Source organism: Melospiza melodia, chromosome 2 (genome assembly GCF_035770615.1).
Source record: "Melospiza melodia melodia isolate bMelMel2 chromosome 2, bMelMel2.pri, whole genome shotgun sequence".
Classification (NCBI taxonomy): Eukaryota; Metazoa; Chordata; class Aves; order Passeriformes; family Passerellidae; genus Melospiza; species Melospiza melodia.
Genome location: NC_086195.1, coordinates 64,842,775 through 64,868,719, shown reverse-complemented (window position 1 = coordinate 64,868,719; position 25,945 = coordinate 64,842,775). Strand labels below are relative to the sequence as shown.

At 38.6% G+C, this 25,945-nt stretch overlaps 1 protein-coding gene across 3 annotated transcripts in view; it reads left to right on the top strand.

Moving 5' to 3' along the window:
* The window catches only part of CRACR2A (calcium release activated channel regulator 2A), a 52,235-nt gene extending 28,586 nt beyond the window's left edge, over positions 1–23,649 (top strand). For 2 of the 3 annotated variants that reach the window (XM_063148605.1, XM_063148604.1), the window contains exons 8-18: positions 2,596–2,783; positions 4,650–4,721; positions 6,883–6,928; positions 7,746–7,837; positions 8,554–8,878; positions 12,277–12,475; positions 14,423–14,504; positions 15,410–15,524; positions 17,248–17,349; positions 21,925–22,001; positions 22,929–23,649. In XM_063148605.1, the coding sequence (XP_063004675.1) occupies positions 2,596–2,783; positions 4,650–4,721; positions 6,883–6,928; positions 7,746–7,837; positions 8,554–8,878; positions 12,277–12,475; positions 14,423–14,504; positions 15,410–15,524; positions 17,248–17,349; positions 21,925–22,001; positions 22,929–23,019 (1,389 nt within the window). In that variant the 3' untranslated portion in view covers positions 23,020–23,649. The remainder of the gene's footprint in view (positions 1–2,595; positions 2,784–4,649; positions 4,722–6,882; positions 6,929–7,745; positions 7,838–8,553; positions 8,879–12,276; positions 12,476–14,422; positions 14,505–15,409; positions 15,525–17,247; positions 17,350–21,924; positions 22,002–22,928) is intronic. The other variant, XM_063148606.1, reaches the window with a different exon arrangement.
* The last annotated feature ends 2,296 nt before the right edge of the window (positions 23,650–25,945 follow it).

Here is a 25,945-nt window from a genome sequence, read left to right as displayed (position 1 = left end):
GGTTGTATGAGAGAACCTCTTAGCCCACAGGGGAGCAACACAAATACTTTTTTCCAAACTTCATTAATAAGTCTCTTTTTTTTTTTAATTTGAAATACAGTGTGGTTGTTTTTGTGTTGGAAATCATTAACAAAAATATGAAAGGGAGCTTTCAAACCAAATGAGATCTGCTTTGTTTCCTCTGACATAGCCAGAGGGGTTTTCCCTTATGAGGGTTGTCTTGCTGGCATTGTTCCTCAAGGGATGTCAGTTGGAACATCTCAGGAGGAGGCAATGGGGACAGAGGATATCCAGCATAACCTCTAGGGCACAGACTCCTGTGTGAGAGAAGAAAGCAGGTGTACGCCAGGTGAAACGCAGGGGAGTTACTGGACTTCTCACATAAAATGCTGGGTTCTGTGCTGATGGCAACCACTGAAGAGCATGATCTTGGAATTGGGAATGAGATGCATGAAAGCATGGATCAGTACCACTCAAGTGCTTATAACTGCCTTATGGCACTGTATAAATTTTGCATCTTTCACATGCTACTGAAATAAATAGGGAGGAAAAAAAGAATATAAAAACTACAGACAGGATGCTGAGCTAAGAACAAGGGACTGCATGGTGGGTGCTCAATGTATGTGTCTTTTGGGGACACCAATAAATGTCCTCAGCAACAGCTCATTTGCGTTTGATAATTCCAGATCTTTATTCAACTTAAACTTGATTTTCCTCTCATCTTTGTCAAAAAAAGAGAATATGCACCATCAACTACTGTGTCTGTGCTTGACCTATGGAATGGGTTAATTCTCTCTGCTACTTAGATTTTCTTAAACATGTCTAAGGGCCATGAATCTTTTCCCCAGCAGTTTCCATCTACCAGATGAACATAGAAGCCAATTTGCAGCTCCAATAAGCAGCTAGAAGCTATAGGATCTATGCCATTCTACCACCAGCTGAGCATTCCCCTAGTGAGTTATTTCTCTGTATTGTGAGTTGTTCAGATGAGGGCTTTAAAGGTAGTGTTTGGTATTTCTCAAAGGATTGTACCCTCAAAGGGTAAAGTGGAAGAAGGGAGCTTTGTATTGCTGTGAAACAATCCTTTCTCCTCTTGTTATGTTCTGGGTTTTACACATTATATTATTGTTTTTCTGACAAGAGTGAGCACCAGGATTTATAGCAAGTATTTCTAACATCAGTATAGATGATTCTGGGAGCTGATGTTGGCTACCATTGCAGTTACATTTCCTGAACAGTCTCTGTGTAAGTTTTCCGATGGCCATACTGTTCTCTGAGTGGGGTTTTTGTCTGCAGCTTTTTGCTCCCTAAATTTTTGAAAGTTCATCTTTGTGTAGTCACTTTTTGCTTCTCCCAAAGCCACTCCTCTGGATGAGTGTTGTTTTAAGTACCTGAAGCAGCTGATCTTTTACTTAGAATAGGTAACTTTGTTCTGTCAAGGAGTGGAAGCAATATTCAGGATCTGACGTAATCTATCCATGTAAGCCAACCTTGTTCAGCAGTAATCTAATGCCCAGCCAGTGTTCCATGGGAAATGTGAGCCTGCTGAGGCTACAGTTCAGCAAATGCATTAAGCTGCTGCTGCTAGGTGCTCCCACTCTACATGTGTTCCTGACTTCCCACAGTCCAGGCTAGAAAGTATTTTCTGTGCTTATTTTTAACCTGGACCTCGTTCAAATTCAGGACTACAACAACAGCAGTGTTCTAGGGTAGGAACTGACTGGAAGAGCTGGATGAGGACAGATTTTGGTTGGGTGAGCTCTGCTTGTTGGGATGGGGAAAATGAGAGTTCAAACATTGTTATGTCTCAGATCTAGAAGATTGAAATGGTATTATAATGCTCCAAGGATGTTTTACAGTCCTTAAAATGAATACAGAAAAAAGAAAAAAAAAACCCAAGCCAAAACAAAATAAAACTTTTGTATTTTAAGGTCAGCAATGCTTTCCCTAATATGAAGTTTTGCTGTGCTGTCTAAATTTGCTCAGTTAGCCAGGGAGAAGCAGATAGAACTTCTTTATGTACCAGAAGCCACTGTTGTCTATTGTTGCTTGTTTTACAGGGAGGTTGTATGTTTCCTTTGATGTGCATTGGAGAGGGAGTGTAAAACTGAATAAAAAGACTCTAATTCACACTTCTTGGCAGATCTGTCTGAGGTGGCAAAAAGGTCACTGCTTGTTCATATTGCTGGGGATGGGAAAGTTTATCAGCTATCAGATTTAAGTCTAGCAGTTTTTAGGTAGATCTCTGAATCACTCTATGTAGACCTGGTCTTTGTGGAAAATGGTCTAAAGCAGCAGTTGTGAATATTAGCTTAATGCTGCTAATCTGCTCTGTAGCACCTTTTTTATGCTTTGTACTGGTGTGTTCTTGAGCTGGATAAAATTCAGTTATAGGATGGAATGGCTTTGTTTTTGTGTAACATAATTGTGTCTGTACAAAGATTGGTGGAAGAGCACCATATGTATTTTATTCATTCTTTGGCTTTGATAGAAATAGCTCCCTGCTCAGCTAACCTCTAAGACCCAAACTGAAACCCTCAAAACCAATGCCTCAACCAGCTGTAATGCTTTCTGTTCTCTTTTCTTCCACCCCAGTTAGAGCATCAGTGTACACAACTCCTCAGTGGCAAAGAAGAAACCAAAGTAGAGAACACCAAGCTGAAGCTGACTAACCAGGAGCTGCTGAGAGAGCTGGAGAGAACATCCCATGAGCTAAACCTGGCTCAACAGCAGCTACAGGTGCTTCAGGAGGAGGCATCAAGGCTCCATGAGGAGAAGGAAATGTAAGTGTCCAGCTGCAGCAGTTCTTGTGCACCTGCTTGGTGTGCCAGTAAGCCCCCTCAGGGTACCCAGTGCTGTCAAAAGCAAAAACCACTTGTAAAGCTGAGTGCAGTTCTAGCTGCTTTCCCCCAGGTAATTCAGCATGTTTTCTGTAGCATATCTGGCTTCTATGGAATCTTTTGCTAATTTTGTGTTCAAAATGCCAGTGTTCTCCCCACTGCCATTGGTTAAGGATATTTGGAATTAAAAATTGAATTGAAAATCCATGTAGTGTCTTAGTTTTGAGATACCAATGGAATTCCTTATGGAAATGCCTTACAGTTGTGGCACATGATGCTTCATTCTACTCAAAGCTGAGTCTATCTGAAACTTGCTTCTCAGAACACACTCTGAGATACCTAGGATCTTCTTTTTTTTCATTCATCAAAAGTAAGCCTAGTAAGGACAGCAAGATAGAATTTAGCTTATCTCAATTCCCACAATGCTTTGTGGCAATTCAGAACCATAATTTTGGGGTTTCCAGTTCAAATGTTGAAAGTTTCAGATTCTGACTCCAAATTACAAAAAAAAAAAAAAAAATCAAGAAAAAATGTTTACAATTCATATTTTGAGGGATAAAAATGACTTGTGACAGTTCAAGCTACCTGTCTTGCTCCAGCCTTCTGCACAAAGCAGAAGAATCATTACTCTGAGGCTGTAATTGGCAGAAATGTTCACTCAAGTCCATTTTAAAGAAAATGCTCAGGGATCTGTAGAAGCCTCTCATTGCCAATGGAGGGCTCATGAATGACAGATGGACCTGGCCATTGCAGCAATGAACTATATAATTCAGAGCTGTTGCTGGTTGACATATTTCAGGATAGAGCAGAACGTTAGTTCAAATGTCACATTATTTTTCTCTTAAGCTTTGTGCCAAGCTCTTTTAAGTTATCACCTCTTTAATTTTTCTCAAGGGTAAAAATAATTAACTTTGTTGATAAATTAGTGTTAAAGAGTGGCCACTGTGGTTAGAAATTTTAGGTTTGCATGTTTGATGTGTGTTTTGGAAGTAGACAGTAGAAATACTCCTCCTCAAGGTGGTTTGTTTCCTCTTTGAGGCTTCTCTTTTCAGATCCAGAGCAAAGATTATGAAATGATCTGATTTAAAAGCTACAAAGGAAATCTGCCCAGTGGTCAGACTGCTGAATAATACTACTGCACTGACAAAGCACTTTGGATTCAATAGTGGTTTATGGAATTAGAGCTCAGCCCTACTCAACTGCACCTGCAGTGTTGCTTTAAACATCTGTGTCAGTCTGGTAAGACCTGAGCTGTTGAAGCAGGTGTAATGTTCAGACAGTGCACAGGAAGAACTTGAGGCTTCACTGAAAGGCGAAAAAAATCATTAAAGGCCAGAAACCAAATCATGTTAAATCAAAGTAAATGGTGTTAAAATGGCTGCATAAGTGTCAAGAATTGGAAGAAATTGTAGGGATTGTAGATGTGAGAGCCTGACATATGGTTCCTGCAGCAGGATAAGCTCTAATTTTGGATAAAATGTCACCTGTTTTTTAGTGGCTATAACTGGGAAGTATTTTAGCAGTGTATCTGTTCTGAATGCTCCAAGTGCCAGTATCAACATATATAAACTCTCTGGATGAAGAAATTAAAAAGCAATATTTTTTGAAAAAAGAACCTTTACTCCTTCCTCTGCTAACTTGTACTGCTGTGCTACTGAATAAACTTCTTTAAAATATTAACCATTCATGCAGAAGAGACTCTACAAGTTTGAAGAAACTGAGGTCTCAAATGTAGATACCCCTAGGGGGAAGCATTTTAGCAGTGTTCTTACCATGCTTAGAACAATTTTTTCTTTTTTTTTCTTGCAGGGAGGTGTACCGGGTGACAGAAACCTTACAGAGAGAGAAGTCAGGACTTTTGAAGCAGCTAGATTTTTTAAGGTAACATTGATCTTCCAAAAACTCTTATATAATTCTAAAGAGGTCTGTTAAAGGATGAAATTATGTTGGGATATGTAGTGTGTGTAGGTGTCAAGGTGTTGACAGTGGGGTGCCACAGGGCAGCCTCTGTGCCAGAGAGAAGCCAGGGCTGCCCTGTGACAATGGACACAGCACAGGGCACAGTGGAGCCCCACAGCCCCCATGTGCTTCTGGGAAAGCCTCAGTAAGAAAGGGTGGAAAACAACGCAGCAGCTGGGAGAGAAGAGAGGAAAAAATATGTGAGAAAGCCCTTCAGACACCAAGGTCAGTGAAGAAGGAGGGGTAGAAGGTGCTCCAGGCACCGCTGGAGCAGAGTCCCTTGCAGCCTATGCAGAGTCCACACTAGAGCAGGCTCCTGGCAGGATCTTGGTCCGTGGAGAGGAGCCCATGCAGGGGCTGGTTTTCTGGCAGGAATTGTGGCCTGTGGTGGACCAGGCTGGAGCAGTCCATTCCTGAAAGATTATTCTCCATGGAAAGGCTCTGTGCTGGAGTTGTGAAGGACTATAACCTGTGTGAGGGAACTCACTCTCACTCACTGGAGTGAGAAATCTGTGAGGAGGAAGGAGCCACAGAGAGAAGCTGTTATGGACTGACCACAAGCCCCACTTTTCCTCATCCCCTTGTGCCACTCAGGATTGGTTAAGGAGATAGAAGAACTGAGGGTGTAGGCATGAAGTTGAGTCTGAGAAGAAAGGGGATTGTGGAGAAGATGATTTTAGTATTGTCTCTATTTCTCGTCATCCTACAGTTTGTCTGTAATGGGTAGTTGGTAAGTAATCTGCTTGTTTTTATCTTGGCCCACAAGCTTTTCTATGTTATTACCTTCCCTTGTGGTGTTGAGGAAGGAGAGTGAGAGAGTGGCTGGATTTACATCTGGCAGCCAGTCAATGTCAACTGCCACAGGATAATGACACAGAAATAGCAAAAATGGTTACAAAAGACTCTTATATGGTTGGTTCTTGCATAGAGTAGAGGGCAGCACACCTGAAAGACATGCTTCATTTTGACAATTCAGAAGTGTAGGACAATCTCCTTTCCAAAAGTCAGATGTAAAACAGAGCAGCACTGAACAGCTCTAATTCTGAGGTAGAAGCCTGGCTGCAGGAGCTTGCTGAAAGGCTCTGTTGCTTCTCAAGTGCTGGGAGTTGAGCCAAAATGAAGATTATTTCCCCAAAATATTTGTAAAATGATTCCAAGATGTACATAGCTAACATTCCTTTAGTGATAGACTTCAAATTTGGAGCTGTGTTCAGCCACCTGTAGCACTCTTTTCAATGTGAAGAAATGTTGGGTTTTGTTTGCTCAGTGGTCAGTCAGTGTGAGCTGTAGGATGCACCTGCCTCTAGGTCTTCATTGTCTGCACTTCCTTCAGGAGGCCTCATTTTAAAGTTGCCTAAAAATTTCACAGACTTGAGGAAAGGCTCTTATTTTGCAGCATGTGTTTTCCACAGGCCACTCTGTGATCTTGCCTGCTGCAAGTTTTGGGGACACAGATGGAAACATCTGGCAAGAGAGGTTTTTTTCATTCACCCTGGCTGCTCAGTCTCTCCTGTGGCCAGGCCAGCAACAGATGGAGACAATAGATGATGTACTAAGCAGGTGTGCTGTCAGATCTGATCAGAGCTTGCTGATTGCCTGGGGTATCTGTTTCTTGACACTTTCATTGTTTCTGCACAAAGGATGGAAGATGGATGTTTTCCTAGGGTGACTTTTCTGTGGCAGCCGCAATTGCCACAATAACTGGCTTTCACAGCTGTCAGCAGATGAACAAGAGATGGTGTTCTTTGCACCCTCTCCACATTAAGAGGTCATCTTAAAATCATTAAAAATTCTAATTTACAGTAAGTGAAGGCATGTTCACCACAACTGATTTCTACGTGTTAAGGCATTTGTTTAGATAAAATACAGGAAGAGATCCAAATCCCATCTGGCTTTAATCAGCATAGCCCTGCTGGAGAATCAATAGCCCAGACAAGGAACTGGCCGAGGTGAGAATATAAATAAAGGGTGATGAAAGGTTTGCACTGCCAGCTGTCCAGTCTGTCTGTTCGTGTGGAGTACAAAAGTCAGCAGTTTTAAATACTTGGCTTCAGTGTTTCTTTTGTTTGTATTTTCTTTGCAGAGAGAGGAACAAACATCTCAAGGATGAACGTGACATATTTTTGCAGGTAACCAACTATTATTTTCAAACCCAGTGTTGGGCAGACACATGTGAGAACAGCTTCAAAAGAAGGGGAACAGAAGGCTGGGCAGGAGATGAACTTTCATGCCCCTTAAATCTTACCCCGTTCTTAATTTGTATTGTCGTCTTTTCTCACTTGAAAATAAGATTTTTTTAATTTGCTAAACAATTTTAAGAGCTACATGTTGAGAATTGTAAAGTGGGAGCTATCTGAAGAGAGATGAATGTATTTTAGAAGAAACAAAGGATGCAATCATGAAAGGAGGAAATAACCTAAAAATGGAACAATTAAATGTGTTAATTTACCCAGTCAAGAGTGGGTAATATCCTGACACATTTAGACAACAGTACAATAACTGGTGTACCTGAATCAGTACCTGAATACCTCAGTACCCGAGGCTGGGGTAAGAGCAGATCCTATTAACTTTTTAAGCAGCAGCAAAGAATGGACTCCTAAGATGTTCTAGAAGTACCCTGGTGTAAGGAGACTAAGGCCTTTAGTTTATATTTGCTTGTGTTCTTAGTCTACAAGAAGCTGCTCATGTAAAAAAAAACAAACAAACCTTCTTTTTCCATAACATTGTGCTGTTTTATTTACAAAGCAGATGCATTTTTGCAGGATATGGAGTTTCCTGTTCTGATTGTTTATCAATTAGAATTCTGAAACATTTATACCTCTAGTACTTTCTTCTACATTTTTTTTCTATCATTTGCATTGCATTGTTTAAGTATTTGGAATGAGGGTAGTTAACCATAACGAGCACCAGAAGTAAATCAGTAAGAAGTATTCTGTATTTCTGCAGAAATGCAAAACAACTGTTCCAAAAGCCAGCTGGAAGCAGAGATCAGGGTCTATCATTGGGAAATACATAGAGGGCAAGATGCAGCCAAACAGGTAGGAATTTTTTTTCATGTGTTCCCTGTTTGAGTATGATGAGGCTTATAGAAAGAAGATGTGGAATGCTTCCTTTCTGATACTTTTGAACTTTTCAAAGAGTGTATTTCTTAAGTGTCTGTCACTATGAGATTACTGTATTCATTAAGAAATTTGGAAATGAAAAGCCAAATTTTAAGTGTGCTGTCTGCAAAGGCAAGAGATTTCCCCACTGTGGATGGCTGTAGGCTGGGAGACACAAAAGCTTGCCCATGAGCCTGTTAATGTAGTACAATTCTGAGTCTCCACTTGGACTTTTTTTATCTATATTAAGCAAAACCATGTCCATCCTATCTACTAAAAAGAGAATCAGATTGCACATTGAAATGATCTCTCTTGGGTGTTTCTTTTATTCCTCCAGAATAGGAGGGAAGGTGGGAAAGGAGAAACCACAGTAGAGAAGCTTAATTTAGCTCTTCTATGAGATTAGAATTGATGTTAATCTAATATTTTCCATTCTGGTTCAGGTTTCTCCTGTAAGTTATTAGCTTTCCCCATGATGCTTATAATTATCAATATGGTATAGGCTTGACTTTTCAGCAGACACTGGAATGACTCTCCTCTGCCTGCTGTGACTAATCAAAAACATGAGAGATTAAATTCAGTTATTCAGATTAAATTCAGAATAAAATAGCAGGTCCATTATATTTTTGTGATATACTTCTTTCTCTGTCTAGCCATTCATTTGAAGAAGATGATATTTTCAGTAATTCAAGGAGAAGGAATTCTGCTGGACTGAATGGAGTTCCCTCTGAAGAGCTTGATGCTGGAGTCACTGGAGGAATGCCTAAAACATCACATCTCCAAAGAATAATATCAATTGAAGAAGATCACCTACCCCAGCTTCTTGACAGGCTGGTTGATAAGCAGCTGAGCAGATGGACTGGAGAAGATGAAGATACTTTTGAGACAGAAATGAATAACAAATCCAGAGAGCAATCAATGGAATATTCATCATCATCTTCTAGAGAGCAGCCTGTAGGGAAGGAAACACTGTCAAATGTAAGAGGACAAAGGAGATCTCACCTTGAGTAGAGTGTGAAGTTCTGGGCCCTGTGATTTAAGGAGAATGTGAAGGTCCTTGAATGCCACAAAGCTGGTGGGAGGGCTGGAAAGTGTGTCCTCTGAGGAGTGGGTGAGGGCTCTGGGTTTGTCCAGTTTGCAAAAACAGGCTGAGGGATGACTCCCTTACTCTCTGCAGCTTCCTGAGGAGGGGAAGGGGAAAGGGAGGTGCTGATCCCTTCTCCCTGGCATCCAGCAGTAGGATGTGTGGGAATAGTTCAAAGCTGCCTCAGGGGAGGTGCAGGCTTGACATCAGGAAGCATTTCTTTGGTGAGAGGGTGGTCATACACAGGAATAGGCTTCCTAGGGAGGTGGTCCATGCCACAAGTCTATCAGTGTTTAAGATACTTTTTGATAATGCCCTTCATAACATGCTTTAACTTTTGGTCAGCCCTGAAGTGGTCAGGGAGTTGGACTGGTAGGTCCCATCCAACTGGAACTCTTCTATTCTGAAGGACCTTGGATGCCATGAAGTGGTGTCATATGTTAATGTGTTATATCTAGAATCTAAAATTATTTGGTTTTCTGTCTTTAAGTTGAAACATGACAGATTAAGCCATTGCATGAAGTGGGGGATGAAAACGTGTTGCAGGCAAGTGCTGAAGGTGCAAAGAAGGGAAACTCAATCTAAAGGAGTGGTAACTGCAGACAATGTGTGCATGGATTTACATTTGAAGGACTGTTTAGGGAAAGTGAAGTTAAGCCTTGTAACAGAGGATACAAGAAGATCCTGTGGAAGGCAGAAATTTTCTTAAAAAATAAGCGTTTTTTAAAAAAATTTGTTGTTTGGCTTTGTTTTTTTTTTTTTTTTGCCTCAAGGTGATATTTCTCATATTCTGATACTTTTGAGTCAGCTTTGGAAGCTGTTACATTATCTGAGGAATAATGAGTGGATTATCATGACTTTTTAATTATCATTGAAAATATTTTTATTTAGCAAATGGAAATCCTACATTTTTTCAGCTCTAGCTTGTATATGTGTGTTAGCAATGAATTCACCATTCAGTAATAATCCTTAAAACAGTATGCTGGAAGGTACATTTCTGTGGAGTATAAAGTTCTTTTTGCATTGCTATTTCTTCAGAGCTAGCTGTGCTTGTTTTCCAATTTTAGAATCATTGTTAAGGATTACTCATTTTTAGATTCTTGAAGCACATATTAAAAAGATTAAAGTATAGGAAAAATTGGTTTGCTTGGTCATAATTATATGGTTCTTTTAGAAGAAGCAAGCATATCTTAAAAATTATGATAGAATTATGTCATGGTTACATAATAATTTCTAAGTGGTACCTTTTAATAAATCATTGAGGGCACAGAAAAGAACTTTATAGTTTGAAATTGTTTAATTCAGTGCATGCTTTTTGCTTGCTGTATGACTTATTTTGTGTCACATTTTCAAAGCATGGCATCACTGGACATTAGGATGATAAAAGCCAGGAAGGTCATCCTATCCAGCTAGGACAAGCCTGTAGGAATATATTCAATACCTGAAGGAACCCTAATGGAAATTAAAGCAGGATTTTCTGTTCAAAACTTCTGCATGAGATTCACTTTCAATATGGAATATGAACCATTATGTTTATACGTATAATCTCCCACATTTGTGTTAAATTGTACAAAAGCTGTGTTACTTTACCTGGCTACTTTTTTTATAAAGACTACTCCAAAGACACATCTAGGGAAGACTTTTTCAGGCTGCATTGTAAACTAAAATAAATTATCATCCTACTGCTATTTCATTTTCCCATCAGCACTTTGTTGAAGCAGACTGTGGAGTAGCTTACCCCCTAGCATAGTGTTCAGATGCAGATTTATAATCAAGTTTAATTATTGAGGTTATGTTCATGACTAGACTTGATACATCTCAGTGAAAAATTACTTCTTATGTTCTTGTGTTGGGAATTGAGCTGAAGGCCTCTGGGGTCTTTGAGTCTTAGTGCTACTGGAGTTCGAATGACCACCAGGGACAAAGTATTTCAGGTCATGTAGTCCATATATTTAGCTGTGGTTCTCAGAAGCACTGTGATAATACTGCCAAGCTGGTGATTGTATGTTAGCTTGTTTTATTTCCCAGAGCACAGACTAATAAGCTGGGAATGGTTTTTATCAGGACTGAGAATGTGCTTTGTATAAATGTGTGCTACTAGTAGCCTGTAGTTGCCCTGGGGTTTAGAATTTTAAAAGAAAAGGAAAATAAGAAACCCTTCTATAACTGTGCTGGGCTGTAAGCCCAGCTCATGAAAGAAACATGTATTTTTGGTCCCCAAAATTTACAGCCTGAATTATATTTTTTTTACGTGAAGGGAGACAGCAGCTCAAGCCTTTGTTGTTTGGGTTTTTTTCCCTCATCAGGAGCAGCTCTCTATTTCTTCTTCTTTCTCTAAGACTTCTGTATATTTGTAGAAAACACTTCCAAGTGTAGACTTCAATGTCTCATTTAAAGGGCTGTTGGGCAGTGAATTCAGTTTTGATGTCTTCATGAAGACATGGATCCTGCACATCAAATGACTGGCAGAGGGCCTTCCCCTCCTCACAACCTGTACCTTAACAAACTAATGCCAGGACCATCCATAATCTTTCTCTCCTTCTGCAGCATTGAAAGCAAACTTTCTATCTCTCTCTTCCTTCAACTTTACACAAAATGGAAGAGACCAGCAAGAGACCCTGCAAACCAGCTGGTGCTACAAGTGCTTCCCAAAGCAACTCCTGATTTACATACAAAAGAATGATGACCTACTTGATAGAGGATATAAATATTCTCTCCATCATCCACTTAGCTTAGCCTGCAGTAAACAGAACCTGGATAAGCAGAACAAATTGTTGTTCCTTCTGCTTAAAAAGCAAAATGACAGAAACGTAGCTGAATGTTTACAGCCTGATTAACTGGTCTAATTCTCTGTCTGTGTCTTTCCTCAATGCTTCTGCCTGTAATGTTAAACAGATGTAGAAATGCAGTAATTGGATGGAAGTTCTTGGCTCTATGGTAGTAGCTGAGAGAAGAATCTGGTAGCATAAGCAAAAAAATTATGACTTTGCTTCTGGTATCTAGATGAAGATGTGCTGCTTCCTCTGTGTCACTGGCTATTGAGCAGAGCTGTGTGAGGCTTTATAAATTTTGATTTGTGGCCATGAACATAACGTGGTTTATTTTGTCAGTTTCATATAAAGGTTCATATTCAGTACACTTCCAGAGCTTAGTGCAAATCACTGCATTTTGGATGATCTGGAATGATGCATGACAAACACCTGAAATGCTGAGTTATTTTAAGAAACAGAATATTGCTTCATAAGTAATGAAGACTCTGATAGGATAAAATCTATTATTTTCCCCATATCAGCCTTTAACTGGAGAGGCAACAGGATTTATAGAACAGTTGGAGGCTAATTTTTGCTCTTACTTGAAGGAGGAGAGAATAAACTCTGTTCCAGAGCGCTTATTCAAGATCGTTTTTGTGGGCAATTCGAGTGTTGGAAAGACTTCATTCTTAAGAAGATTTTGTGAAGATCGTTTTTTCCCAGGCACAGCTGCTACTGTAGGTAAGTTTAACAATACAACTATTGTTATTTTTGTTCCGACAGTACTTAAGAGTTTCTACTGAGATCAGGCCTTGTATAATAAAACAGAAACATACAGATGTTGTAAAAGTAGGACATGCAAAGTAAGTTCTCCTAAACTGGAAAGCTCATAATTGATGGAGAAGTTTCAGAATAGATTCTGTACTGTAAGCCTGGCCAGCAGTGAGATAAATCAGAAAAAATCTACTGATTTCTGTGAAGCTAGAATTTCCTTGTAGATCTCACAGTTCTGAAGCAGATATCCTGTCCTCTGGACTGCATTGTACTAACAGTCCCACCTTCATATCTCATTGCTATCCCTCTAAGTAATCTGATTTTGTTTTATAGAGAAAGTAGAATATCTGAATCACCTATCATTTAGCATTATACTAATCACCAAAAAAATATGTCAGACCAGTGTTTCAAACGCCAAAATTTTCAAAGCTTACCTTGCCTAAAATTGTAGAACAAGCTTTCCAAAGTCAGACTCAAAATCAAGGTACAAGAACTCAAGTATAGGTTATTGCAATGCAGCTGGGTTAAATGACCAGATTCCTTATGCTTAGCCTGTATTGAGACCTTACTTATTCTGCAGCATATGTGAAATGAGACTTACCTACTTCAAGGTGAGCTTAGTAATGTCCTAGTTTTTCACTGACTGTATCTTCATTAACTAGAATGGGAGCTTGGACACCTATCTGCAATTGTCTGTTCATGTATACTATTGATCTAAAAGCTGTGTCCTGTCCATGTTGTCCTGTAATTGGCTGATGCACTTCTCTACACTCTGAGGTCTTACACAGTGTGTGCAATTTTCCAGAGAAAAAACACAAGAATGAGTCTGAACTCTTTCCTCTTTTGGCTGGTCATCCAGGGTTCTTACAAAGAAAATGGCAGAAAGACATTTGTCACAGCTTTGATTTATTGTTCACATCAATGAGTTTCACAGGTGTGGGCTATGGCTGGCAAGGTACAGACAGTGGAAAAGTCAAGTGAACAATATGGAGAGGAGTGTTTTCAATGAATTTCTACAGAATATTCAAATTTCTTCCCTTGAAATACAAGCAATAGATATATTCTCCATACCAGTTTTTTTATTGCCTATTGAAGGAATCTAAGCAGGCATGGATGCTTTTCCATTGATACCACTGGTAAAAATCCCATTTTTGTGGAAAATGGCCCCAAAGATACTGTTGCTGACCTACTGAGATCCCTTCTAACCTGAATTATTCAATGATTCTGTGATTTTATGATACAGTTCAATTTGATACCAAAAATATGTAGGTTGTCATTAGGAGGAGGTAGTGACTGATTAGCATTTTAAACTCTAATTATTGTTATAAATATCCAGAAAATACATACATCTTCAGAGGTTAGAGGAATTGGGAGAGGCTTAATTTAAAAGTTTAAATAAATGAATTTTTATGTCCACTAACCTAAGGGAAGTGAGCTTATCTTCTACATTATAAATAGGAGAAGATGTTCTCCACATGTTCAGTCCACCTGTCTTCAGCATTTATCTCAGGTTCCACTGTTCCCTTTGCCATGCCTTGTGTTTTTGGAAGGCTCCCATGTGGTTAGCTCAGACTAAACTAACACATTTCACACAACTGATGTCATATAAGTCAATTCCAGGCAAAATGGCTTAGACTGCTGTGGACTGTCAGATGGACCATTGACTGGTGTTCTGTGATTTGGAAAGTGACTTGCATATTTTACAAAACTGAACTACTCTACTACCATTCGGTATTGCTGCAGGATTTCAAGCAAATAAAAGCTCTTGTCCTCTGACAGCTGGAGACTCTGGACATAATTTTTAATGCAGTGCCTATCTTTTTACTTTCCTGGAATTGTTGCTATTTGCTGGATCCAGTTTTCACTGATCAAACAGCTTGTAAAGAGACAGCTCACCTCGCCTTTCTGTTGCAGGTGTGGATTACAACGTGAGAACTGTCACAGTAGATCACAGCCAGGTAGCGCTGCAGCTCTGGGACACAGCTGGCCAGGAACGGTGAGGAAGGGTCTCTTATGGCTCAACCCTGGGAGTGTAGCTGCTCCCTCACTCCCCCATCTGCTGGGATGGAGGAGGAAATTGGAGGGTTGGAAGTGGCAAAACTCCTTGTATGAAACGAAGACAGTGTGATGAAATTTAACTCCATGCCAGTCAAAATCCTGCACACATTTTAAGGTCTCACTTCCCTGAATCATCTGTTTGAAGATCATTAAGTGTGAACCTAATCCTGCTTCTTGGGAGAGGAACAAATATAGGAGCATTCCTAATGGAGCCAGTGCATTCACAGTTTAGCTCATTCCCTTGCAGCACTAATTAAGCTCTGAAAAGTTTAGTGCAACACTGTTTCTTTAGGAGGAAGACTGATTTTAAAATGCACCTAGAATGATTTCTATATCAGGAAATACCTAAATGGAGAAAAAAGATGAGTTTATTTTTTTTTTACTAAAGCAATACCATTGCAGTAGAACTCCAGGTTTTTGTAAGATTTCAGTGGTCATTTCCTTCCCCATCTCCTCACCTATTGTGTAACTTTCTATTACTATTACTAAAAGCAAGGATGATAATGACAGTCTGCATTTTCTATATGAAGATTTGGAAAAAGGTCTCCAAAAACCTAGCTAGCTTTAGAAGAGCACTTAGTGAGGGGGAAATTTCTCCTCCAAGCTTAAAACGAAAGAGGAGAGAGAAGGTGAAATATTAAGCTAATTATCCTGCCTAACCCAGAATCAGTTAAAGAAGGCAGGGGGAGCTTTTCCAAACACTTTCTTTTGAAAATTCCTTTTGTTTTATTTTTTTCCCCCCAAATAATTTATTTCCCTTTGTATGGAGGAATTACTATAAATTTTAACTTGTCAGATTGTTGGTTCTGGTGAAGAGAGCTGTAACCAGATTCTTACTTGCAGGTACCGAAGCATTACCAAGCAGTTTTTCAGAAAAGCTGATGGTGTCATTGTGATGTATGACATAACAGCAAAAGACACATTCACAGCTGTCAAGCAGTGGCTGCTAAGCATTGAGGTAACTTGACATAACTTGAAATCCAAACCTTGATGTCAATCTCCACCTTCTGAACAAGGGCTGTTAGCAGGGTGAAACCGAGAGAACCATGTTTCTTGTGTTGTCACAATTACATTTTTGTTTGTGAGTTTGGTCTGCACTGTTGCCAGTGAAGTTGTTTTTCGTTTCTATCTCTATGAAAAAAAAAATATATAGTTCCAGGTTTTAAGGACTTTGAATGAGGGGTCGTAAAATCCCAGCATGGAGTCCTCTTATTTCTCATGAAGAGAACTTTGTTGATGACCTCCACTGGATCACTGCTAGCACTGAGAGGTGTTTTGGATCAGTGATGGTGATCTGGTGATCACTGATGATCACTAGCATTTGATAACCAAGTGTGTAGCTTGTGGAAAATAGAGTATATTAGGAACATAAGCCATAAACATAGAACTATGTAATCCACAGTAGTGCTGTGAAACTGTACTTGTGAAAGACAGTTCAGTTTCCTGGGGATCATCCTTTCAACCACTTGAAAAGGAAATCGTAGTCCATATCACTGAATGACATCAATTAATTAAAAATTAAAACAAATTAAGAGCATAAGCAACAGAATTTGTTTGTGGCCAGAACAAAGAGTAAAAATAAAACTGAGGCAGCTGCCACAAAGGGCTGACTTGTAGCAAGAACAAAGTGTGGCTCCCTGTTTGCACACTGAAAAAGTAAGTGACAAATAAATATGCAAAGATCATTTAGTCTGATTTTATTGGGCATGTTCTCTAGTATAACACACTATTATAATAATATTATTATGATTATTATTATGATTATTATTATGATTATTATTATGATTATTACTATGATTATTATTATTTACTATTGTATTTCCAGAATAGCCAAGAGGTGTCTTTGGGAGTTCAGATTAGGACTCAGTCATTTAAATGCCTTTAAACAGTCATAGTTTTTCCAGATATGAGTAGCCTTACTGAAGTACTATTAGCATCCATTTGGGAAGAACCGGCCCTTGCTAATTATATGATCTTAATGAATAAGTGGCATGTTTTAATTCAGTATGGTAAAAGCTAGCGGAGCATTGCTGATTTTGATTCAGAAAAATGGAATATTGTGGTCAAAACTTTTTCCAAGCTCTAATAGTTCACTCTTCTTTACTAACTAATTTTTGTTTGCTACAAACTATTGCTAAGTTGGACATACTGCCAAGTCCCTTTTACTGCTGTAGCATTCAGCCCACCTAATAAAAGCACTCACGGATATAATTATAACCCTTTTCAGAATGGATTTTGATTTCTGTCGATTCTATGTATTTTGGGGGCCTATTCTGTGTATTTCTTCACTATTTCATGTAATTCATTTGGCATAATAACACCCAGGTGTTGCCATTATTTTTCCTGGCCATGTAATTAGAAAAGCAGTGGCTGTAAACACATAATATCTGAGCCTGTGTAGCACAGTGGTTTCCTCTCTCCCATTTTAATATAAAGTCTAATGAGCTTCTGTGCTGTTATTAGAAAAAATCCCAAGTCAGTGTAACTCTTAGCATTATGTCTTTTTCATGTCTTTTATCCAACTTCAATTCCTGACATGTTTGTCAGCAAAGTGGCACATACCTGGTTTGTGTGAAGTTTTAAATGTCTTGTTAGAGTGTGACATTTGTTAGCTTTTATCTTCTTAATCTGTGATCTTTTGAATTCAGCACTTCAGTTGATATTTGCTGTTTATCCTGCAGGAGGCAACTGGGGAGAACGTGCCTGTTCTTTTGTTGGGTAACAAAACTGATAATGAAAAGGAGCGTGAGGTCCCGATGGCAATGGGAGACCATCTTGCAAAGGTACTGTGCTTTGGGAGCTCCTTACAAGGCTTGAAGGTGAAGGTTTTAAAATGGAGTCTCAATGTGTCTAAATTCATAGAAATACAGATTAATCTTAGCCAGATAGGTATCTTTAAGGATTAGGAACCCCATCACACTCTTCAATTCAGCTTTCAGTGATGTAAGTGCTTATAATTATAAGTACTTACAACACTGCCTAGATAAAGAGAACACCCTGAAACCAAAGCAATCAAATAAAAAACCCTAAACCAAACCAAAAAGTGAGTGGAGAAGAAAAATATTTAAGAATTCAATCTCATTGTGTCTCGTTTCTCTTTGTTCTCTTTTTCTCTATTTTTTCCCTTGCTGCTTCTTTTTTCCTCCCTTTTCCCTGTGAAAGGATTCTTAACATAGAGATAATTTGGGGACCTTTTCTCCCTCCTACCTCCTGTAAAACCAAAGAAGACCATCTGTTACTCCTGTGGTAGGAGTAGAAAACATGTTTACTTTTAGTAACTTTCCATCAAGGAGATAAAATAAGTAGAGTTAACAGTCTGCATCTACCAGAGCACTGGTGATCCATGGGCATAATTTAAGCAATCAAGGGACTGCAAATACCAGATACTTGTTTATATTCTTGTGTACCATGCCCATCAATTTTTCCTTTAAAACTCTTTATGCAGTGCTTATAGTTTGAACATGAATGCCTGCAGAATATTCATTTATTTAGAAGTAAGTAATCGAAATATTGCTGAAATATTCACCAAATTGATATGAATATATCTAAATTAAACAGTGTGCTGGATTTCACTTATTTACCTCTTTTGCCTTTGATGATAGATTTACTGCCAGTAATAAAAAGGGTATTTTCAAAATTTGAAGTGCAACTGAATTGTTCTTGCAGGAAAGGTTGCTGCTAGGCACTTCTCTGTAAGGGAAAGAATTGGGGCCAGATCTCTTTTTATCTTATTTTGATAATTCACATAGGCTTTTGAAATTATATCTCCCTATTCAGGTTTGTGTTCATTATTTGGTTTTTGTCTGAGAGGATTATCAGCCTTGAACTTATCCCCCAAAAGATCTCCCTTTAGGAAATCAACTTTTATTTTCTTGTGTGCGTGGAAATGCAGATAACTTCGAGACCCTGGAAGCTAGGAGGGAGTCCAGGGTGAATCCTTCTGTGAAAAAAACAAGTGACACATAAATGCTAAATGGACAGAGAGTAGGTGTCTTGCATGTCATGTTGCTCTAAAAAAACTGCACTAGTAAAACAAAGATGAATCACTCTAGTATATAGAGCTCACAGCCCACCAGGCTATTAATTCTAACATGTCATGCAAGAAAATAAAATGTTTTGCATAAGTAAAACAAAAAGTTGTCAAATAAGATGGTTATAATCAAATGAATGGATCTGAATGACTCACTTGAATGTTTGAATGTGCTGCCTGAGGTAGATAAGAGAAGGAGTGATTAATGGCAATGGATTAGTTGAAAAGTAGCATAGATATAATTAAATTATAATAATTTGCTTGCTGAGCTAATAATAACCATGAATTTTAATGAAATATTAGTTCTTGCTAAATGGCCATGTAATTCCTGTGAAACCACATACCACTGTCTCTGTTAGTGTATGCAGCTGAGTTACTTGTTTTGTGAATAATCCCATGAATTACTCACAAATGATCCCAAGTACACAGGGCTAGGTGCTGAGCTGATACTAATTTGTATAGCCATATTTGGTGAAAACAAGCTCTTGTTGCGCAAAGAGTCAGTTTAGCCTGTTGATCCTGAAGTCCAACAGTTTTAAGGACTGTTTCAATGTCTCACAGGATGGGGTTGGTTTTACCCAGTTTTTTCTATAGTCAGAAAGGAACATGTACTTTCAGGGGCCGTTTCAGCTCAGCTAAATTAACCCTTCCTTTGCTTCAGTCCCACATCTTACAAGCACTGTACTGTACAACAGCTTTGGTCAGAAACCCAAGGGCTCCCATTATAATGCCCTTGTCACATAACTTCTCTGCAAGGTGGGCAGCACAATTAATTTTTAAAAGGAATAATGGCAGCCTGAAGGGAGTTATCATTTGAGAAGACTTGTAGTTCCAGTGTGTTTGTAATATCCCATGAAAAGGAAGAATGGAATGAGCACAGGGATTCTGGAAGTCCATTGGACTTGTTTTAGCAGAGGATCCAGAAGGAAGACTCTGTATAACAAATTACTCTGTAGCTTAGCTTGATCCAGTGATCAAGAATTCATATGAGCACAAGAGAGAGTATTCAGATCATATTGTGAGTGTCCAGGAACAGCCAATGTTCTGTGTGAGTACAGAAGTGTAAGCACTGCCAATTATTTAAATAAAATGCCTTATGATAAAGGTGCTGCTCAGGCGTGCTTATCTCTACATCATTTTATTTTGGCCCTGCACTTACTTCCTGAATGATCTTAAATGGTCAATAAATCCTTATCTATCACTGTTCCCCAACTATAAAAGAAGATAATAATGCCTTGTCTGCCTTGGCTTTGCAGAGTATATGTGCTTCATGGAATGAGGACTATTTCTGTGTATTCATACAGTGCCTGCTTTGTCAACCTGTCAGTTCCATTCTTACACAAATACTGCTAATGAGGCAGTATTCTGAGAGTGATGGTACTTTACAGGACAGAAAATTACCCAGTTCCCTCTGGTAATACTTCATTTTCCTCCCTATTCTTTAGATGTCTGGTGATTTGTAGGCAAATTTTTAAAATGAAGTAATTGTCAGTGGTCTCCAAGGTTCAGTAGCTGATTCCTGAATGGACATGGATGGCATTTCCTAGCTTAATAATTATATGTGTCCTTCCTGCTCCTAGTCTGTTCTCCCTGTGTATTCTATCCATTAGTTTCCTCTCTGAATCAGGGAAATGGCATGTTGTATTTCTAGACTATCTCCCCTTTAGAGAAGAACCTTTTTGCTAGACTGAGAGAATTAAGCACTCATTATCAATTGAGTTTAAATTGTTATCCTTCTGTACAAGCAATTTGCTGAAAAATCCATTCAGATTCATGCCAGCATAAATGAAATGATCACTGAGAGTTCTCCTCTGGTGACACTCTGTTGTATGTGGGGAAGATGTTGGAGTAATATCATGTTAGACTGACATGAAATACCTATAAGCTGACCACAGTAGGTTTTCTATTAGAATTCTGATCAGCTAAGCAGAAAAAGAGAGTGTTATTTTTATTTTAAGCTTCTGTTTGCATAGCTAGTACGAAATTTGACCTGGCCAAATTTTATCTTAAAACTTTTCAAAGAAAAGCAAGAGAATCATAGGGTTGCATTTTTGCAAATGTTATATGTGTTTAAAAATTGGTAAAATGTCTATTCAACACTAACATTGCCTGATTTCTTCCTTCTCTGCTTTTCTGTGCTTATCTGGTCATCAAGAAATTATTGCATGTTGTTCAACATGGTTTTTCATTGGAACAAACAATATAACCATTGGCAACGTTTACAAAACTGACATTGGATGTCATGGAAGAACTTTTTTTAGAGCTGCCAAAATAAACTACTGTATTTATGGAATTCTTTTCCCCATTTTTGTCTCTGAAATTCCACGAAGATGACAGAAATTTCCAAAAGTTGTGCAATTCTGGAAGCATGGTATATAGGAAAAAAAATCAAACCAAAACAGAAATACCTCATCATCTTAATGGAAAGTTTTGAAAACTGAATTATAAGTGTCTTCTGAAGAGTGACTAAATAAGTATAAGTGCAGTAACCAGAGTTAATAACAAACAAATGCAACTCTGCAACTGTGATTGTCATTTTCTAAGGTACTGACTTACTTGCTTGAATTTTAAGCTACTGCTATAAATAGCAATAAGACACGGAGATAAGTGGAAAGTGAATAGGAATTTGAAATCTGGATGGGTAAAAGGACAGGTAGTAATACTACAGAGGCAAGGTAGGTGACCTTCATTGTAGCAGGTTGTGAAAGTAGACAGATATCTATTTTGGAGGATAATCTGTCATTCCCTTTCAAACTTCTCTGCCATCAGAACTGCCAGGCCAGGCTCTTGTGCAGATGATCTCTTGCCTTTGCATTTATAAGACTTATAAGGGCTGGGAATCTCTCCCAAGACTTGATCACTTATCCACTGTTCCTAATTACAAAGCTCCCAGGGGAGTACAAAACTGAAAGATGCAGGCTGACTGAAAAGGAAGTGCAGAAAAATTTCACAAGTACAAAAAGATGAAAGAAGATTTACTGGAATTCTTTTCACCTGTTTTGTCCAGCACTCAGTGGTGTGGGAATTGCTTGATCAAGGGAAGTTCACAAGGCTTAGTGCCTTACAAGACCTGTTTTCATTTGAGCTCTTATATCAAAAGCTATTCTACAGAACAAATATCTGCTAAGAGAAGCATATAGTTGTTATTTGTGAGGCACACTTGGACTTCTTTTGTTACTCTTTACTGTTAGCTCTAGAATTAAAGTCCTAAGATCATCTATTTCTTCTTCTTTATTTTCTTATTTCATTATACCTGTGCTGCTCTTTTTACAGCTGGAGTGAGACATTGTGCAAAAGTAATTGAAATGGTCTTTCTCTTTGACTGTAGGATTACAATTTAATTTTCTATGAATGCAGTGCATATTCTGGGTACAATGTGGAAAAGTCCGTGCTTCACTTAGCTAGGTAAGAAGAAAACACCAACAATGAGTTTTTTATATGTCTGACTGCCTGTAACTGATGACATTGTGAATTCTCTTTGTTTAACTAGTTTTATGTTATATTATATTTATATTAGTTTTATATAGGAACTCAGGGTGGTGAAATATTCATTGCTTTTAAACTCTTCTGTAGCCTGACCCTATTGCTCTGGCTGAGAGTTGCTCAGGCTCATAAAGAGTTATGCTGGTGAAACTCTGCATAGATCCAGAAACATCTGGATTGTAGCTAGGAGAGCTGAGAGCCTTGGCTGTTGTGATAATTCCTGCAAGAATTTCCTGAAGGCTTGCAGAAATATGCTTGAAAATGGATGCTGCTGACTCCTTGCAGCAGGACATTGGATATGCTTCCTTCTTCCCTCTGCTCATTATGGCTCAAATTCTGCTGTCTGCCTGAGGGCTGGGAGACAGGAAGAGGTGGATTTTTGAAGTTATATAAAGGCTAGAGGTAAAGATACAGGAAAATATGGCACCTCTGAACTACTTACAGAGGTGAAGACACTGGTAATGAGTTGGCAAATCTCTAATATTGTTGCTGAAATCAGTGAAATTTTGTTAAAGTGTCAGTAATTGATAAATGTCTAGGCAGCCAAATTTGTTTTTGTTTTGTTCCAGCCTTAAAAGTAAGACATGAAAGTCACTGTTTTGAGTCTGTGTAATATGCAATAAATGTTAACAATCAGCACTAACTAATTTTCTCTAACTAAATGAAGAAGGACAGTTGTGTGATGGGGCCACCCTAAATGTACTTTTTTGCTTGTTTGCTACTTCACAAAATTTTGTCATCTTCTGTTAAATCTCTGGACAATTTTATACTCTTGGGAAAATGTTTTTTGTTCAGTCTCTTGTGGGTTTATAGGCTTTTTTTCTCACAAGTATTCTTTCTTTGCTCCAGGATTTTAAAAGAACATGAAGATAAAGTGAAAGAGAAAACCATCGAACTTCAATCTGATACAAATAAAAAGTCATGCTGTATGAGGCAATAAAATGCTGAGGCATGTTTAGACAAGTCATACATTTATAAAACACTACCTGGCACTAACAAATTTGCTTTTATCTTCCAAATATTTCTTCTGCTGTGTTCTGACTGTAGGTGTAAGTGAAAGTTAAAATCTATATATGATCTGATCTTGCTTTTATAAATATTGTCTTTGGTTAATTGACAGTGTATTTAGGGCAGTAACAATCCTTTATTCTGTTTGATGCCTAACACCACTGAATCCTGCTTTGTCATCAGGCTTGTAGAAGCTGCCACATTATTAATAAGAAGAAATAATTTTATGGGAAGAAAACTATTTTGAATATGAAGTAAATTCCTACTTGTGTGAATAACCCATCCTCTGAATACTGCTTATTTAATTTCTGTTCAGATCCTTAGATCCTGATTTTCTGCTAAGCTCTCTTTGCAATTTTTTAAAAGTTGCCATAGGTGTAGTTGTTTGTAGTTCAAAACATGTTAAGGCTGACTGAACAGCTCTTTGTCTCCAAAAGTCTGTCACAGGAGGTGTCATAGAAAATTTTGGAGGTAGAATTTTCAGAAACAGCAGATCTTATTTTGAGAAAGATTTTGAAAAACATACCAGCATTTAATGAGTGGAAAATCTCACCAAAATTCAGTGAGATATTGCTCTTTTAGCAATGCTAAGAAAAAATACCTCCTCATGTAGCTAAACACATGACTGCTTTTTAAAAAGCAGCTGCCACACAACATTCCTCCAGGGCCTGATAGCACTGAGACACAGTTTACCCATGGGGATGCATTTTAGAAAATCATGGCCCACCCTGGATCATAAGAAACACAGATGTCAATTATCTTTGGAAGCTTTTGTGGAATATAAATGGAAATAAGAAGCTTGAGAGTGCATCACCCAGCCACCACATGATCAACAATTATTCCTGGTGGGATATGTCTTCACTGCATCCAGCTATTGTGGTAAGCATTTAAGAATAAGTATTCGCAATGGTGAGCTTGTTGGGAAAATAGAAACCATGGCATAATTTCTTTAATTAAAATTGCACACAAGATGGTAGATTTCATTATATAAAACTGTTACAGACATTATGTTTTTAATCAATTTTCTAAATGTTTTTATTTTTAATTTAACTAATTTTTAATTAGTTAAATTAGTATTTTTGATTTAACTAATGAATCAATTTGAAACGAAAGATGAATAATAAGCATTAGCTCATTAAGTAACTCTATTTTAGATAAAAACTTTGTCAGTAATTAATTGTGCTCTTGGGATTTCAGTCTGATCAAAGGTGTTCATCTGTTTCCAAGAATTGCATTACAGGGTTTATAGACTTGCGCCTACAGCAATTTCTGTATCCATACCAGCACTCAAATGCCTTTTCCTAAGAGTTGGGGTCCGAATGTGACCCCTTCCCTATCAGGTAGAATAACCAGGGGTTTACTTCTATCAGGAATGATGGATAAACCAAGCATCCCTGGATAAGCTGATAATTAAGAGTTTTTCCCTTGTTGATTCCTAAGAATCTGTTTATCCAAATGACAAAAACTCCCCTTGCCTTCAGTGAGATGCCTAAGAAGCTCTAAAACACTAAAGGAGCAAAATGAGTATCCATTACTGAAAATCAATAGGCTTTCTGTTCACTTCCCAGGGCTGCTTCTTGAAGTCCCTTACTGGTTGTGGAGAGTTGAGCCGCTTTATCGACTGTGGCATGTTATCCATCATGGAAATCTTAGAATTGAACCATCTGTGTTCAGTCCTGGCTGGAGCTGAGCTAATACAAATCATTAATTTAAACATCAACAAAACCAACACTTTATCCCAATTTCAGCTAGGAAAAAAGTGTCATCAGTTTAAATATTGGCTCTGCTAATTGACTTTGAGTGATCTGTTCCCCTATTGATATTGGAACCAGCAATATTTCCTCCAGCCTCAGGAAGACAGTTGAACCCTTAATTTCAGCTTTGCTGCCCATGATTCTAGGTCCACAATTTCAGCTCCTTAATTTCTTTTTCCCTGAAGTTAGTTTTGAATTTGAAGGACAGTGACAAGTGAAGTAGATTTTCTTTCTGTGATCCCACAGGGTCATTTTTATTTGGTAGCTTGGGTGTCCTTTAGCATGCACTGAGACCCTGCCAGCAGGATGTACACAGTTTGAGAACAGACAATACTAAGAAGCAGCTGAATCCCGGAATGAGGGGGATTTGTCCTTCTACAGACAAATGTGGTGCAGTCTAGCACCCAGGCAGTGTCTTCCATCTAGGATTGATAGCTGTGGCTGCTGCTGATCCTTTTTGGAAGTCCAGCCAAATCCCAAGCTGAGTACACATTGCAAAGGTGCAGATACACACACAGCACCAATGTCATCAGCCACACAGACCACATTGATGTCTTCACTGCTTGTCACCCACATATACACAAGCAGCATTCCTATAAATATGAACACAGATAACCTAATCCTCCTCTTCCTTTCCAACAGATCAAGAGAAGTTTGCTGATGAAAACGTGCATGTACACAACTCCTGTGACTTGCAGTGCTCTCTTTCTCTCACCCTGCCCTACAGCTCTCCCCAGGATCAAGCAGGAAATCAGCTTTTATGAAAAGACTGGATGTCCTGCAGCTATGGGGCACAAGGCTCATTCAGATAAATTCTGACCGGCAGCTTGCCCACATACAACTGGTTCCTTTCATTCTACCTTCTCTTGATTTTTCCCATGCTTATTCTTCTTTCACCTACCCTGACCCCTCCCTTTCTCTGCCCTTCATATCCCAAAGAAACAACTTTGGGATAGTTGTCTTTTCCCTGTTAGTCCCGGGTTTTGTACATCTGTACCCACATACCTATTTCTTCTACCATTTCCTAAGTCACCTTGACTTTGTGTGTTGTTATTGATATAGTTACTGAGGTGCTGCTGGACTTGCAAGTTTCCACTCCCAAAA